Source organism: Acomys russatus, chromosome 24 (assembly GCF_903995435.1).
Source record: "Acomys russatus chromosome 24, mAcoRus1.1, whole genome shotgun sequence".
Classification (NCBI taxonomy): Eukaryota; Metazoa; Chordata; class Mammalia; order Rodentia; family Muridae; genus Acomys; species Acomys russatus.
In genome coordinates, this window is record NC_067160.1 from 28,683,778 (window position 1) to 28,701,810 (window position 18,033).

At 40.5% G+C, this 18,033-nt stretch overlaps 1 protein-coding gene across 2 annotated transcripts in view; it reads right to left on the reverse strand.

Moving 5' to 3' along the window:
- Gpd2 (glycerol-3-phosphate dehydrogenase 2) overlaps positions 1 to 18,033 on the reverse strand; it is a 136,813-nt gene that overhangs the window by 57,128 nt on the left and 61,652 nt on the right. The window contains exons 1-3 of one of the 2 annotated variants that reach the window (XM_051166952.1): positions 11,130 to 11,288; positions 9,697 to 9,794; positions 8,482 to 8,645 (exon numbers count right to left, since the gene is read on the reverse strand). In XM_051166952.1, the coding sequence (XP_051022909.1) occupies positions 8,482 to 8,645; positions 9,697 to 9,794; positions 11,130 to 11,150 (283 nt within the window). In that variant the 5' untranslated portion in view covers positions 11,151 to 11,288. Of the gene's footprint in view, positions 1 to 8,481; positions 8,646 to 9,696; positions 9,795 to 11,129; positions 11,289 to 18,033 lie in introns of those variants that run through there. The other variant, XM_051166953.1, reaches the window with a different exon arrangement.

Below are 18,033 nucleotides of genomic sequence, written 5' to 3' on the forward strand. Positions count from 1 at the left end.
TCCACTTGCCTCTGCCTTTGCCTCCCAAGTGCTGGGATTAAAGGTGTGCACCACCACCGCCCGGGTTGTAAAGTTCTTTTAACTAACCAAACACCTTCACAGCTTCATGTATCCAAAATACTGACCCAAAATACTGAGCTACATTCTCCTTTCTTTCCTGAAAAATATGGGTCACAATAACTTATCCCAGCATATATATAAAGAAAGGGTTGAGTTGACTAAATTGACTTATGAAAATTACTTAGAAAGCAGTTATCTGGCACATATGTGGTGAATTATCTCAAACCCATAGGTTCATAACTTTATGTTATTGACAGACACAATGATTGGTTAATGGGTTCCGTATTTACTTTGGGAAGAACAAACAAAGGTGAGGGCAAATGTACAGGTTTTAAATATAATAGCTTTTGCCTTTGCTCCCCTCCCACAGCCCCAACCTCCCACTCCCCAGTCCCCCACCCGCACCCCACTCCAAGAAAGAGGCCATTGAGCAACAGTGGCAGAGGGAGAAAACTTTCTCCTGAGCCTGCCAGATCTATCTACTCAGGTCACTTTACACATGTACTAACACTGGTGAGTCTTTAGCACATTTTGTGCTTTTATATACAAGGTACAAACAATATTGATAACTACTATCTCAGTGTGTGATACCCGGTAAGGCCTACTTCTGTGGAATTTTACAAAAACAACTGTAAGAGAATGAAAGCCTGGTATCTAATACATGCTTGCCAAGTGAGCAATAAACAATTGCCAAGTTTCCTGGGGGCTCTGGTGCTCGCCCTCGTCCTCAGGAAGCTACAGCATATGCTGGATGTTAGCCTGGGTGGACACAGTGTGTCCTATTTATTCAAGGTTTCCTTTGAAGCCACAGTTTATAACTTTTGTTTCTTAGGGGTATATGTCAAATTTCATTTAGCATTAGTTGGTATCCAGATACACTGAATAGCAAAAAGGCAGCATTTGAGGGCAAAAGAAAAAAAAATTGCCTGCTATATGAGCAATGATGTCAGCTTCATTTATGTAACCCATGGAAAATAAGAAGAGAAATGCAACAGGAAAGAGGACAGTGGGAAATCAAGATTAACAACAATGTGGTTAATTTAGAAGTGTAGAATTGTACATGGACAAAATGCTAAGAAAACAAATATGCTTTATATTGTCATCTAAAAGGCAAACAATTTTAAAGAAATTTCTTTGAAAACATCTTGTTTTAAATCTTGAAATTACAAACATTATCACTTGCTTGGAACATGATCATAGGCACAAGGTTTCTCCCTAAAAAGGTTTAGCAACTGCTTTTGGAAAAATCTTGAAAATTTAAATACATATAGGTGGATGCTTGTAGAACTAATACTCACTTCAGAAGCTTTAAAATGAAAACTAGAAATGTGGTAGGGTAACCATAGAACCAACCCAAATTTAACAATACTTGAAAAATTACTTCATTGTAAAGCTTTTTCCAATTACTACCTTGTTTAAACCTCAAAACAGCCTATAAGTTAGGTACCATAGCCTAAGTCCATCCATATCCAGTGTGTCATTCAAAATACAGTTACATGTGCAAAGCAGCTCTCCACAGTGACATTAAGCACACTAGACCATCCTGTTTCTAAGACTCATCCACATTGTTCAGCTCAGTCATCGTTCGTTCACTTTCAATGCTCGCTTATTTCCATTATGTGAGTTGAAATAAATCTTTCACTTGTCTTTCAATGGATATTTTCCTTATTTCCATTTTTTTTCAACCAGACATGACGACTTGATGACTCTTTTTGTGCCTATCTCCTGGTGAACATATGCAAGAATTTTCTGGGGCATATACAATGACAGTGTCTGAATCTGGTTCACACTGCTCTGCAGAGGGCTTGTATCAACTTTCACAGCACATTGTATAATGATTTTATAAGATTTAAAAACAAAAAAAATAGTATTTTACTTTAAAATGTGTGTGTGCTAAGATTTTTAAAAAGAGAAAGATCCCTAAGCTGGGAAACAGGGAGAAGAATCGAGTGCAGAAGGTATCAATGTATCGGCAATATTCTCGGCTCCAGGACTGATGGTAGTTTCCAGACTCTTAGTTATTAGTCTTAGAAAATTACATATATGAAATGATATGTGCGTTAATATTTGTGCAATTTTAAACTTTATAGTAAGAATTTGAAAATGGTCAAAACTATGGGGATTATTTGCATATAGAACTTAGTGGATTTATTGATTTTTTTCATTTACGGTAAAAGATTACAGTAAAAATGGCATCCACAAGTTTTTGTTGTGTTTTGCCAAATTTTGACAATTCTGAGTCCCCAAGATGATATCTCTCTAGTTCAGATGAGACTGGGTGCATTCAGGGTAGTACAGATGTAGACAATAACCTTCTTGTTCAATAGCTTGGTTTCTTTTCAGTTATCTCAATCAAAGCTTGAGAAATGAAAGACAATTGGTAACATTCACCTTTCAAAGTCACTTTTTCTCTTCATAAACACATTTGCTTTGAAAACATTTAAGTAAACCAGATATCAAAAAATCAAAATAAAACAAAAACAAAAAAATCGAGTGCCTCAAAAGCAAAGTAACTGTCAATAGGTAGCCTGGATAGTTACGGTTAATTAAACTCCACAAGCACGGACCACTGTGTCAGACGCTTTGCACATTTGAAGGACATAAAAGTAGACATTTCTGAAGATTTTGGTAGTAGAAATTTAAGAAGATGTTATAGTGTATTCTGCCTGAAACATCGTAGATGACTCTGTGTAACGCATGAGGCTCAGCCACTCCTCCTGGGAGACAACACTCCACTTTAAAGAGCTGCGCTAAACAGCAGAGGTAGCCCAAACTTAAAAACAGGCAGTGGGAACTGATTGTGAACCTATGATGTTCGGCTATCTATTCAGCCTACCCCCATTACTCTGGAGACATCAATGTGTCTCTCTGCGTTAATGTAGGTAGCACCCAATTAGCCCAACTCCTTTGCTTCATAAGACACCCTCCCACTCACATCCTCCCCCCCCCCAAAAAAAAGCCTTAGCAGTATTGAGTAATTGATTTTCTTCTAAGCTTTCAAAGCAGATAAACACCTTAAAAGACCTGTCTTTAACTTGGGCTTTCTTTTATTAAAGTGTATGGTCTTCGTGCATGCCTTAAAGGAGTAATAGGCTGTTCCTGACGAAAGGGGCTGGATTCCACAGCCTGCTTCTCGCCCGAGGCATCATTTCCCCAAAGCGCACAGCTAACTGCAATCTCCTGCTGTACCTGTAACAATTTAATTGTATACGTCAGCCTAGTCAAGCATCTTCAGCTCATGACTGGGAGACATGAAATTCATTGTCATTATTGTCCCTGTCATTCTGGATCATTATATCCTGCTGCAGAATTTTCCTCACTTCACTGCACTTGTACCTCCAGGAGCCAGGGATTATGGCTGAGGTTGGGGTGGGGGCAGGACCGTGAACTACATTTACCTCAGGGGAGCCAGAGATTAAATTGGCTTTGCTCTCTCACCAGCTGAATTCATCTATGTATGCTGTGAGTTTTAAAGTGGAATAAAAATGAATATTCTCGTGAACGATAGTCTTTAATTCCCCCTTTGAAACAAGGATGTAACCAACTTTTATTCACACTGGGGAAGACAATACAATTTCTTCAGGTTGCTATTTTCATCTGAGTGTAAGGAATACTTACAAGCATTGTTGGGTATAAAGTAACAGACCTGTTCTCTGTCTGTGTATTAGCTGGCAGAAAGGAAAAATTTAAAGCTATAATTTCATTCTCCAATTTCGTTTTACAGAGGTTTAATGGGGTTATTTGATGGCTGTAAATATTTAATGATTTTTAATTAAATCTCATTTTCTATGCACAGGATCAGACAACTGCAGTCCTACTAGAGTGGACCAGGAATCCACTCTGGGGGTCTGGAATTTTTATTTTTAAGGCACCATCTTGGGTGTAGTAGCACATCCATTTAATCCTAGCACTGAGGAGGCAGAGGCAGGGGGATCTCTGTGAGTTCTAAGCCAGCCTGATCTACACAGTGAGAACTGGTCTCAAAACACAAACACACACAAAAGGCAGGGTCTTATCTAACCCAGCCTGGCCTAGAACTGAGTATATAGCTAAATGTGGTCTTGAACTCCTGTCCTGATCATGCTGCCTCCATCTCCCATGTTCTGGGATCACCAGGATGTAGCACCACTGTGAGCAACTAGAAAAATGGACGAAAGCCCACAAACAACAAAATACCTTCCTGGGAACAAGGCTATGTCCCAGCAACAATCAATAATCTAAGAGAATGCCAAGCCACCTAGGCATAGCCATTTCCTACGCCTTCCTTCTCTCTTGGAGCATGGCTTGGTCCCCTCTCTTTCTACCTGGTAACCCTTAGTGCACACAGTGGAGCCAGGACCTAACTAGTAAGACTCTAGTAGTTAAAGGACTGGGAACACAAAGGAGCCACAGGGAAATGGTGCAGAGAGAAAGCTGGGAAACAAGTTACAAGTTTTCAATAAAGAATATAGGAAATTGTAACTGGAGGAAAATCGGGTATGTGACTTGGATCCTTTCATTTCATAAGGATTTTACTGAGAAACTTGACATTTACTCCGTCTGCATTTAAGAGGATGGGAGTTCTTCCTCCACATGAATCAGTTTGTCTTTTAACAGTTACCAGTGAAATGCCACAGTGGGTCACACTAATGCCATACACAAAATAGCCCATAAAATTACATCAGAAAGTATGGGGAACTACGTGTGGTGGGGCACATCTACGAACCAGCAGGAAGGGAGGCGGTGGTGGGGAGTGAGGGGGTGGGGGTTTGGCGGGGGGTGGGGGGGAGGGAATAGGGAGATTTCAAGACCAGCCTATACTACATAGTAAGAACATGTATCTGAAAACAAAAACAAGTAAAATGCAAGAAAAATTTATTCTACTACAAGAAGGAACCTTTTAAGGAAAATTTACTTTGCCTTAATTATGTACAGAAGCTCTCAGAATATTTCTAGGACTAACTATGGCTGTATGTAATTTTAAAACCTGAGCCAGGCATGGTGGTGCACACCTTTAATTCCATCATTCAGGAGGCAAAGATGGGTGGGTCTCTGTGAGATCAAGGCCATCTTGGTCTACACAGTGAATTCCAGACCAGCCAGAGTTACAATGTAAGACTCTGTCTCAAAATAAAATAAAAATAAAATCTCCTGATAGCTGTACAATTTGTTCTTCAAAATGAACACCTTCAAGCTATAACAGTTCAGTGAAGAGACCTTAAACGTTGTCACCTCAACTCCTAGACTAACTTCATGGCAATGCTAAGTGGTCTGTGCTACTGTGTTTCCAAAACATCACATTCATACTAGTGCTGGCGTAAATCTACAATGTATTACTAATAAGAGTTTGTAGGTAGTAAATCTTCTGACATCATTCAAAACGTCATCAATCAAGAGTCTATGTAGAAATTACATAGTCTCTTTATGTAGAAATTACAAAAAAATATTTTTGTTTACCTTGAAATAGGTAACTGTATATGAATTTAGCTATTTTTTTTAAAGTTACTTCAAGCCCGAATTCATTTTGAAATGACTTGAGTTGTCTTCTATTCTTTACTGTAATGGTTCTTTTCTTTCTTTGCATGTGTGTGTGGCATGGCATCAGTATCTTCCTGTTGCCTCCACCTTATTCCCTTGAGTCAGCGTCTCTCATTGAGCCAAGTTTTTGTTTATTTGTTCTTCTTATTTTGCAGAGTTGGGAGCTAGGTTGGCTGGCCAAGCAGGCCCTAGCAACCCTGTTTCTGCCCACACTCACTTCTGCCTCCCAGCCCTGGGAGTACACGTACACAGGCCTCACCTATCTGTTTACTTGAGTACTAGAGGTCTCAGGTTTTCACGCTTGTGTAGCAAGTGCTCTTAGCCAGTGAGCCATGTGCATAGCCCCACATAATGGTCACTTGTGAATAAGAGATTAGTTCACCTCAGTAATAAAAGTTCTGCCTTATAAAGTATACACGTAGGTTTGTCATGGTTCAAAAGGATTGTTCTCTCTCCAAAATGCTTTGAGTCAAAGAATAGGGCTTTCTTTCTTTCTTTCTGAGAATGTTATTTGGTTCATTTAATACTTTTGCCTTGGTGTTTCTTTCCTCCTTATTTTCATGGGGAAAACTTAGTCTGCTCATGACACCAAACTAGCTAAAACAGGAATCGCCACGATCTGTGAACATACTGTGAGAACAAACAACTCTACTCTTTCACATCTTTCATTGGCCTCACATTAAATATTACATGTTGAAGCCTTAAAAGTCTCAGAACAAAGTGAAAAGGCACATATTTTGTTTCAAATGGCCAGAGGAATGAGCTTTTATTTCTTTAATCAAAGACTTAAGATTGTACAAACATCAATTTCAAATTATTTTAAGAAAGCTTTCAATAAGTTTCCCTCAACTTCCATTTCTTTAGCCTATAGCGAACTCTGAAGTTCAATTCATTTTGAATTCAAGGAATTCTTCCTCTTAATTCTGGTAGGATAATGTTTCCTTTGCTTTACAAAACACAGGATTTCCCTGGACTCTCCACAGTTAGAATCTATAATTCATGATAACACCAAGCTAAGGCAGCCATGAGCCCAGATATGACACTAGTGCTTTTCAACGGGTGATCCCAGTATGTACAGAAGACTCAGTACCTAACACGTGCCATGTCAGAGAAGACAGGAAGAACCTGAAAGGATTTGTGTGGGAGGAAGAAGTAAGAGAAGGCTAAGGCCACAAGCATTTCCACATGAGTTTAGACAGGATGCTATTTACAGAATGCCTACTCCTCCTGGACCAGAAACCTCTTTGCTGTAATCACCCAATAAACCACAATGGATTAACATTAAGGGTCAGATGCAGAGAAAGCAGATTCCCAGTGAAGGTTGTCCTTTAACATGGAGGCTCCTTCAAGGGCACCAAAAAGTAGTTAAGTGGACCCCCCCTGTGGTGTCTCGGATGCTGAAAGGCCCTGAAAACTGTTAATTTTCTAGCTTTTAATGTCTGACTAAGACCCTTAACATTTTTCTAATACTGTTGTTCCTAGGACATTTTCTTAAGCTTGGTCCCTATTGCCCCCTCTGCACACATACATTCTGCATTTATATATAAAAGCCTGTCAGACAGCTAAATTGACTCAGAAAGGTAACACTGGAACAAAGAAGGAAGAAAGAAAGAAAGAAAGAAAGAAAGAAAGAAAGAAAGAAAGAAAGAAAGAAAGAAGAAAAGGAAGGATGCCCTTAAAGGCAGATATAATATCACATAATATAATATAGAATATATTCATTGAATATTCTAAAACAGCACAACAGACACATTCCTTTGTGTTAATAATGTATGTACCTAAGACCAAGTATAAAGGCCACACAATGGGAAGGGATCATTGAGATTCAGAGCCTAAGATGTCTTTGCATCATAAAATTTCAACCCCTTTTGAACATGTACCATCATCTGTGTCCACCTAGTTTCTTACAAATCAATATTCCTGCTTTATTTTCTAGTCCTGTACACACTTTAAAATGACCAATGAAGATTCACCAATGCTTTGCTCATACCATTTGTATTGTTGCTGTTGACTGTGATCTCTCTGGAAATACAGTGTTTAGTTCCCTCAAACAGAAATGTCCAAATTATATTGTGCACACACATACACAAATGGATTCACAATGAACACACAGTAAGTAAGCATTAGGGAAAGTCAGTCAGAAAACACCTACCAGCAAGCAAACTAGAAGTATGACAGGAAAGTTTGGTTTAACAGATGCATTGGTCTTCTACCCTCAGCACATAAATTATACGCCCAAGAATGATATGTCCTATACAAAACAAAAGCATGTCAATTTCAGCCCAAGGGGCGTTTTTCTCTAGGTTTATAACCCCTTGAAAATAGAGGTTTCATCTAGCAAACCTAAGAGATCCTCAGCTGCTTTCAACATCATAATATATTCATAAGGCAAGTACTCACTGCCAACCATAGAACAAATTGAGTGGCATGAGGGTGGGGTGAAATTTGTAACTGTGAAAAATGAGCCAAACCAAGCCTAAGACACAAGCAGAAATAAAAGAGGGAAAAGAATATATAACACAAATAGCCAGGTATCCTGGCTCACACTTGTAATTCCAGCACTTTGGAGGCTGAGGCAGAAGAATTGCCACAAATGTAAAGCCAGACTACTTTACACAGCGAGTTCCAGGCCAGCCTGCTCTAGAACATCTTTAGGAAAAAAGAAAGATTAGCTTAACTAATTAAACCAAGATTAGAAGCAAAGCATTGCGGGTACTTTTTCAGCCAATACTAAAACAATGTTGAATCTCTACCTGTGTGGGTACGTTTGTTTGTTGCATAAGATTAACATTAAAAGCAAGAATGCAAACCTATTTCACTGTGGTGTATTATAAGCTTCAGCAGTCTCAGGAGTCATAATTGGACAGAAAAACATCTTGTACAAAGAAAAGAAATATCACATACCATCATAGTAGACAATGGCTCCTACAAGCTTGTCCTTCTGCAGCATCGGAAAATGCTCGAGGGCTCTGGACTTGCTGAGGACGTAACTGCTCTTCAGGCAATTACTTCCTGCAACCAGATCATACATCTTGATTCCCACCCAGTAATAAGGTAACTGCCACCACCTACAGCAATAAGCAGGGAGAGAGGGATATTTTTTTTTTTTTTTTAGAAGCACAGTATAACATTATAGAATGTCACCTTAAATTACAAGAAAAGACATTTAGGAAAAGCAAAGTTATACCTAGAAGAAGTGATCTGCAAGAAAAACAAAAACAAAAAAAACCCCAACAGGGTGGTAGTGCTACCCAGCTGCTGCCGGCACCAGCCTTGCCGCCGTGCATAATAGAATCAGCTTGAGTTCATAATCGTCTCCATGGCTCTCACCTGCTGTACGTTCTACATCTTCAGGGAGCATCCAAAATTGATACCCATGCCTGGGCCTCACAGGTCTAGAGATGCAGTCAACCAGTGTAGGTTGCAGGCCTTGGCAAATGGAAACTACGCCCATGTCGAGGAAGCCCTCAGCCATCTCTAACTAAACAAGGACTAGATGGCCAAAGCTGTTTCAAGCCATCCAGGTGACGAGAAGAATTCTATAGTCCATGTTTTCATGTTCCTGGGCCTACCTTCTTCCATCTTCCACTCAGGGCAATGTGAAGGGCATGGCTTTGACCGTGTGTAATCGCATGTCCTAGATGACTTTAATCTACCTTAACTTAGACAAGAAAAATGACCCAGTATAGCTAAGCTACCTGGGTTTTGAGTTGCTACACGGTAGCTTCAGATTTTGCGTCAGGATAATATGGGGGCGTGGGGAGAGGGGAGCATCTGCATTTTACGCTGCACACATGACCTCATCCGAATGCCTTAAGAGTCAACACAGCTGTTCGCCTAAGCACTGCCAGAAACTGGAATAAGATTCCATTAATTATAAACACAGAATTCAGCCTGCTTTGCCTTCGAAATCTGGCCCTAAGACATAGGTCCACAGAGAGTATTTAAGAAAATCTACACTTTTAAATACACCAAAGAAAGTATTTGAAATGGATTAGAGATTAGGACCAATTAAAACCACATTAAGAAATACACACAGAAGGCTTGTTTCCATGAGAACCGAGCTGTTCTTCTGACCTCAGACAAGCCCATCGCATCCAGGTGATGGCAAAGGCTTACTTGTAAATTGGAAGCATTATAGGCAACGGAGCTGATAAATGGGGAGCGACTTCCAGTAAGTTGGCACGTTCATGGAGGGCTTCTTTCACCATCCTATACTGAAAAATCAAAACAGAGGAAATTAGTTTGGCAGTAACAGATCATAATATTTTCAAATGGCAAATAGACACCCTGCCAACTGATTGATATACAGAAACCTTCTACCTCTGAGCGAGGAGCGCTCCCTCCTAATCAAATGTCTAATAATACATCATGCTGTCAACCTCAAAGATTTTTTAGAAACCTTAACTGTATTTGCATAGGAGAAAAACATGCTGTCAGAGTTCCCAGGTGTAAGATATTTTCCTGACTTGAGTTACAAGATTACTGTAACCATTTATCTTGCTTTCTCCGGATTGTCCTCTTTCTCAGTTCCCCTGAATGTTTTCTCCAGGTAAGAGATAACAGATTGTTCAAATTCATGGAAAGTTCTTGAGCCTTTTCTAAATCCAACAAAGATGATATGTAGCCCTGGACAGCTATTTCACAGGTGCTAAAGAGGCCTTTGTCTTCACTGCTGCGGCCGTCATTATGCCTGCCTAAAGATCTAGCATTATTATTATTATAATACGCATTTTACACGTGACAATATGGCTGTAGATATTGACAAAATAAGCCAGCACACATCCCAAATCAGTGGATCCTGAATCCTGTGCCATTTTCTTTGCATCCATCACAGGTGCTGATGAAAAACATAAGAAAAGGGGACAGTTTCAAAGCTGACTTGTCAAGGCGAGAAAGGGGGACAGACTCAAAACTTGACAATGGCAAGTCCTCGCTGCTCTGTTTTTCTTGTATGAAAACAGATACGGAGGGAAGCTGATTTTTTTTCACCCCTCTGGGAAATGTCATGTTCCACACTGCCTTGGCAGTTTTCAAATGATGGCAGACTGGACACAATAAAGTGTGACACACAGAAAGCGTGACGCAAATCTTTTTTTTTTTTTTTTTTTTCCCCCTGAAGAGTATGTCAGTGACAATATGAGTGCATGTTGCAGCTGCAGCTAAGAGATCAATTTGGGACCCCATCGGCATTATGACATAGCTCCCCCGAAACTGCTCGGAAGTAGCAATTTGGTGGTCATTGGCAAAAACCCAATCACACCATTGCGAAAAGGCAACACATCCAAAAGTGATTCTGTAAATCTGCTACTTTGACATGCTTGTACAGAAAAAGCCCCTGGCTACCCATAAACATAATACTATACAAAACGAACAGGCACACCTCTCCTGAAAGACACTCCAGCAGCATCTTCTAAAACAGGTATTTTTGAACAAGAAGAGATGTTAAAAGCCATTTAAAAAAAAAAAAAAAAAAAAAAAAAAAGCCTGATTTAATTGGGTAGAGAAAGCGTGGTGGCAACTGTTGTTTAACAGCCAGCGCATACAATTACCTGCTCAACATCCAAGTTCATGATAGCCTTCTGGAGATACCGCACACCACCATGGATCAATTTAGTGCTTCTGCTGCTAGTCCCCGATGAGAAGTCGTCTCTCTCTACAAGGGCTGTTTTTAGTCCTGTGTAACCAGAAAACCAAATTAACTTCTTAAATTACACAATTTGTATGTAATTCATTAAAGGCACTTCTCCAGGGTAGAGACAATCACTGGAAAAATTAGTCTGAACATGGATAAATTTGTATTCAGAGTGCAGTGCGCTGTCTGTATTATAATGAAGAGATTTTTAGGCTCTTCCTGAGGGAGAAGTCAACCCAGAACTAGAAGCATATTAAACTGTGAATGAATCACACCTAGAAAACACTACAGTGCAATTTCACAGCAGCAAGATTCTCTGGTGTATTTAGGGGCTCAAAGGAGGGTCCCCGGCACTGTCTCTCCTCACATGGCATTCAAAGGGTGTTGTCACCAGAGTCTTCAGAGTGCATACCTGTACCCTCCCCCCATTACTGAGTGAAAACTGTTCGTTCCCCCAGCCTCCACCCCCACGCCTGCTATTGTAATTCGTTCACCAACAAAACCAAACTAGACTCCTTCTGTGTGCTGGCTCCTACTTGCAAACTCGCCTGAGGTGCCGATATGGTGGATATAGGAAGCACGGATAAAGTGGACATGAAGTAGGGGACACAGGCCAGTCAGAGTTTCCATGGGACGAAAGAAGAGAACTGGGGCTGGGGAATGGCTCACTTGGTAAAGTACTTGCCATGCAAGCCGGAAGACCTGAGTTCAATGGCCAGAACCTACAGAAATATGAAGGAGGCAGTGGATGTGTGTGATCCTAGAACTCTTAGAGAGACAAGACACACACACACACACAGAGGCAGAAACACACATAAGAGTTTTTAAAAGATAATAGTCTTTCTAGGAAGAGACTGAACAATAGATAGGGACATTCTAGAAGTCAACCTATCCCTTTTTCCGAAGACTACTACAAATCTCTTAGGGGGAAAAATACACTTCTGATTTCTTTTCTTGCAGAGATACCCTTGCCACTTCAAGACTGCAGATAAACAGCAGTGCTATATAGATTAGTGTCATATACTAGATGAGTTCTTAAAAGTCACAAGACCCCTGGTATACATCCACAGGCACGACTGGGAACTTCGGGGCTGGTCACTCCCACAAGCGGTAGCTAAATGCTGTGGAATCCAGTTCCAATGATAATATGAGGACGCACAAAGCTAGGATAGAAGAAAGCCCAGACATTCAGTTCAGAACCAGTTAGTATCAAAGGATTACTTTTATGACTTTTAACAGTTTAAAATTTGAATGAAAATGTCATCATAAAACCAAAGTAATCTTAAAAGGATAAAATATTTGAAAACAATGAAGACTGAAAAGTAGAGATTTAGTTGGAATCCCCACACTCAGGAAGCAGAGGCAGGTAGGAAGGAAGGAAGGAAGAAAGAAAGAAAGGAAGGAAGGAGGGTAGACAGGCAGGGGGATAATAGAGATTATTGATACAAACTCAAATAGTACCAATGTCCTAACTAGAAAAAGTATAGAAATCACAAGTGCTATGGACCCACATCACTGTTTTCACACATATGTGGCAGAAAGTTCTGCAGCACTCTTAAATTATCAAAGCATTACTTCTGCTTAATTTTCTCTGGGTGTGCTACACACAGAGGAGCCTAGCAAGAGAGCGCATAGTTTAAAAGAATATTGAGAGTCAATGTGTGAACACTGGACATGGGTGTGCATGGGCCCCCGTAGAGTGGCTCTGCTCAGGCAAATAAATAAGAACCATAGAGGCTCACCAGGGCCTTTTTCAGAGCAGAGAAGACTTGTCTTACTCCAGATTAGAACCTGAATTCAGAGCCTGAACCCAGAACCCCGCATACTGAATATCACACTTGCCAACCTCTTCAGCACACACTCTACCTCCTTTACTTTTAGTGAGTCCAACAGCGTACTTTTGGTATTCTAAATTAGTCCTTTTTTTTTTCCCCTTCAGTTGAAGATCAGACGAGGGAGTTGACTTTCACATGGTATTTTGGAGGCACATTATTTAAAACATGCCTCTCTTGGTAAACCCTAGCATCACAGTTATTGCATCAAGACGCCTGTACCAGAAAAGGAAGGAAAATGAGCCTGGGAGGACAAGGAGAGGGTGTCCAACCTCAGCTTCCTAGTTGGGAAGCCCAAAATGCTCTCTGGGCTGTCCTCAGACCTCGCAGACAGTCGTCACTTACACGTGGTCTGTGGGCAGATCCCCTCTCCCCAGAAGAACACAGGAACCTTGAAGGCACGTCGCCTCCGACATTCAGTAAATCCACCCTCTCTGCCTCACCTCACTCCCTACCCAGCAGGCACTTGCTTTAGTGAAGCAAGCTGTCATGCGGCCCACGTAGAAGCCAAGAGGCCCCAGGTGACAGGTCATGAGGAGTCCAGGCCTTAGTCCAACAGTGAGGGGAACTGCACCCTGCCAGCACCACGTGAGTCACCAAAAAACATTGCCAGTAGACGCTCAGAGCTGCAGGCCCAGCAGAGGCTCAGGCACTGTGAACTCCTAACTTTCCCAGATGAGATGATACAGCTATTCTGGTTTAGGCCACTTAAATCTGTGAAGGGCTTTACTGATTAACAAAAGCTCCTGTGTGAGAAATGGTGACGTTGGGTTTGCTTTGAGTTTGCCTCTTTTTCATATCTTATTTATTTTGTTTTTACGCGTATTTATGTGTGTCCCTGGGTGTAATGTGTGGGTAGGTACCACATGTATGCAGTAACAGCAGAGGTCAGAAGAGGTGTCCACCCCTAGAGTAATGGATGGTTGGGAGCCACCATGTGGGTGCCAGGAACCAAACCTGAGCAGCACCCATTCTGAACACCTGAGCCATCTCTCTAGCACCCCAATGTAATCACTCCAGAGGAAGTTAGCCTTCAGCAAAGGCTGAGTTCATAGATCCTTGCTCCAGATGGATGAGTGAGTGCAGGGGGAGGCATAGGCCAGCTGAAAGAGGCCAGCTGAATTTACTACTATCACATGTAATCCCAACCCAGGGTGCTGAGGCTGGGAATTATGAGTTCCACATTAGTCTGAGCTATGTGGTGAAACCACGGAAGAGGAGAGAGAAGGATGAGAATGGATGGGAAGGATGAAGGAGATGGAGGGAAGGATGGAGGGAAGGATGGAGGGAAGGATGGAGGGAGGCTGTCTGGCTGGCTGGAAAAGGCTTGTCACTGGGGGCTAAAAAGGAGGGTATGAGTGAGTCTCATGAGGGTAGGTGACAAGGGGCTTTCCATCCACACTGGGGCATTTGAATCCTGTCCTGTAGGCCATTGTTGGCCACAACAGCAATCACTGGATATCCTCAAAAGGAAAATGCCTCTGAAAATGTGGCTGCAGGTCTAAGGCCAGTTTTAGTTAGCACGCTTCATTAAAATAGTAAGCATCAGGGCCTGCAAGCTCAGTTCTGGATGTCCGTTTCTAGGAACCAGGGCTTGCTTGAACAAATTTTCTTTTTAAAGCAAATTTTAATTTTCTTCCCAATGTTCTGAGAGATTATTTGGGGAAGCGCTACTGTGAATCCTGACAACGGAACCACTTGTAGCCACAACAATGAAGCGACCTGCCTTGGGGACAGCTCTAGCAAGAGAGTCGCTAGAGGACCCTGCTGTCAGAGTGGACTTTTCTTTCCCTAACTGACTCTTTGTTCTATTCCAGGAAGTAGCAAGCCACCTCAAGCAGGTATTCCAGGATATTTGATGTCAAGCTCTCAGGTCTGCTTTGTCCTGTAGGGGCATTTTACAAGTTATTCATACGTATTTACATGAGAAACCATAGTGAGTAACAACAAAATTTAAAATAAGCCAATCAGTCACACCACACCCTCCTCTCTTATCATTAGCTCTTGCCAAATCACCAAGCCTCCCACCAAAGCAAACAACAATCGTAGTCTCCAAAGTGACTGCCAAGTCTGTGTATTACGTCACCATGCAACCTAAAAGCTGTTTAAACCACTAAAGAGAAAAGAAGGCCAAAAATCAGAACCGCGCCATTTTCAACTACTCCCGTGTATCAAGTGCTCTGAATTACGCAATTTTGCTGAATGGGTATAAAGGGGGAAAGTAACACAAAGTCAAAGGGTGACCAGAAGTCTCAGCTGACTCTATGACGTCATTCTTTGATTATGTAACTAAAATAGTGAGGCTTTGGGTTTTTACGGTGTGCGTGCATGCGTGCGTACATGCATGCATGTTGTTTGTGGGGGATAAGATCTCACTGTGTACCTCCGGCTTCCCTGTAACTCATTGTGTAGCTTACTGAGTAGCTGGCAACGCTTCCTACACCAGCGTCCAGGGCTGGGATTATAAATGAGCATCACTGGACACTGCCTTGCTTTCTTTGTTTATTTTCTGTTTTGTTTTCTTAGTCTAGTGTTTCCCTCCCCCAGAGATTTTAAACTAAAAGCTTTGCCTCCCAATTTAAGGATAAGGTAGTGTGAAACAAGAGGGGGCCTCTTTAACGCCTTAGAATAACGAAATGGCGTTTTTTTGATGTGGCACTCAATCTTTGTGCTTTGCATTCTTACGTAAAACATGTTTGAAGAGATCAAAAACATGTTTCCAAGATGCAAAAAACCTCTTGCTGAGGTCTGAGGAGGCTAGGAAAGGATGTTCTTCAGAGAAGAAAGATCGATCTCTACATCCTAGACCTATAGTTAAGCTTAAGGTTTCTGTTTTTAGATTTATTTATTTTGTGTGTATGAGTGTTTGACCTGTACATATATTCATATAGACATACATGTATGTATGTGTGTGTGTGTATATATATATTCACACACACACACATGCCTGGTGCCATGGAGGTCAGAAGACATCATCAGATTTCTGGAACTGCTATGTGGTTGCTAGGAATTAAGCTCAGGTCCTCTTGAAGGGCAGCCAGTGCTCTTAACAACTGTGCCTTCTCTCCACCCACCAGTTCAATATTTGTATGAGAAAGTTTTTTTCTTTCCCTCTCCTTCCTTCCTTTTTCACAGTTTTAAAGTTATTATGAATTTATTAATACAGAGCAATAAACCTTACCACTGTTGGGAAGAATCAAAACTGCCAAACAGGGGGCTGGAGAGATGGCTCAAAGGTTAAGAGCACTGGCTGCTCTTCTAGAGGTCCTGAGTTCAATTCCCAGCAATCGCATGGTGGCTCACATCCACCTATAATGAGATCTGGTGCCCTCTTCTGGTGGGTAGGCACACATGCAGGTAGGACATTATATAACTAATAAATAAATAAATCTTAAAAAAAAAAAAAAAAAAAACAGCAGCAAGTGCCAAATGCTAGCATCAGTCTATTTAAGGGTTTTATTATTAGTTTTAAAAGGTGACCCACAACAGTGATAGAGTAATAAAATCTGGAGTGAATTCTCAAGCAGAAAGACAATTTCTAAAGAATATGGTCAACTTAAAAATCTACCTTTCATTCATCTTCACCTCATCTGGTAGCTCACTGAATCCATACCTTCTGGGTGGAGTGAGGGACGAGCAGTGAACACAGCTTTGCTCTGTCTCTTCTGGCCTAAGTGACACTGTCTAGCTACTGCCAACTACATCAACTCATGGATCAAGACAGTCGGATGAATACAAGGGAATAATTACAACATAAAGGGAGAAATGATATGACATTTAACTCTCACAACATGGAATAGAAGAGAAGTGTATTTAATACCGTTTACTGATTATCTTATTATGCATGAAAATATGCTCAATGTAATAAATGCAGGGACGCAAAGAGAGCAAGGTAAGACTCTGCTGTAATTGCACCACTCAGAGATAACCACAGTTGACATCTGGGCGTTTAAATGTCCACATTTTCTATGTGTGTATATAGTATTTACATGTGCATTTGTACAATTTTTTAAAAATGAGATGGGATAACAATTGAGATGTAATATGAATAAATTAATAAAATATATTAAAGAAAAAAATGAAAATGAAATGTAGAACTAAAAAATGGATTCATATAGCTTTTGAATATTTTCATCTAACGCTGTTCATTGTAAACACTTTGTACCTCAATAAATATTGTATATAATTTTATTTCCAAAGCATTTTAAAATATTACATTAAACACTGATTGTGATTTATTTATTCAGTTCTGTATTTTGAACATCTGATTTATTTTCTTTTTTCATCCTTGCTGGTTGTACTGCAAGACTGTATGTTCCCTTAAACTCTCTATATCTGTAATTATGTCATTAGGATGAAATTTCAGAAATATGATTGTTAATATTTGCTAACTAGAAATCAGGAGTCATTGCTATTACCAAGGCCATGACATACAAGTCAAAAAGTTAAGGTCCCTTGCGCCTTAGTACTATAAATACAAGCACCAAATCCACAGCCTGTGCGAGAAAAGATGAGATTTTATACAAAAAGGGGACCTTTTTTCTTGAGAAGGCTTTGGGCACTGTTTGGGTTTCTGAGAGCCACTGCCATGACTAATAAAGAAAATTATCCCAAAGGCCGGGTGTTCTTAAGAAAGGCTTGTTTTTCTAAGATGACGCCCGTATGAAGCTGTGCAGTAACCCTGGCAAGCCAAGGGCAGGACCCAGCGCTTTGCTTGGCATTTTGACAGTGAATGTTAACTTTGCATAGACATGTGAAACATTAGATATTGGCTATTTTAATGCCTCTGTCTGCGCTCATATTAAGAAACATAATATATAACTAATGTATAATTTAAGTTAGAGTGTATCATACAACACATGTTGTGTTATTTAGATATACATATAATTTTAAACTCACAAAATTGTGTTTATGACATAATAATATATACTCAAGAAATAAGAGAGGTGTTGCTATCATGCCCTCTTTTCACCTTGTTATCATAAAAAG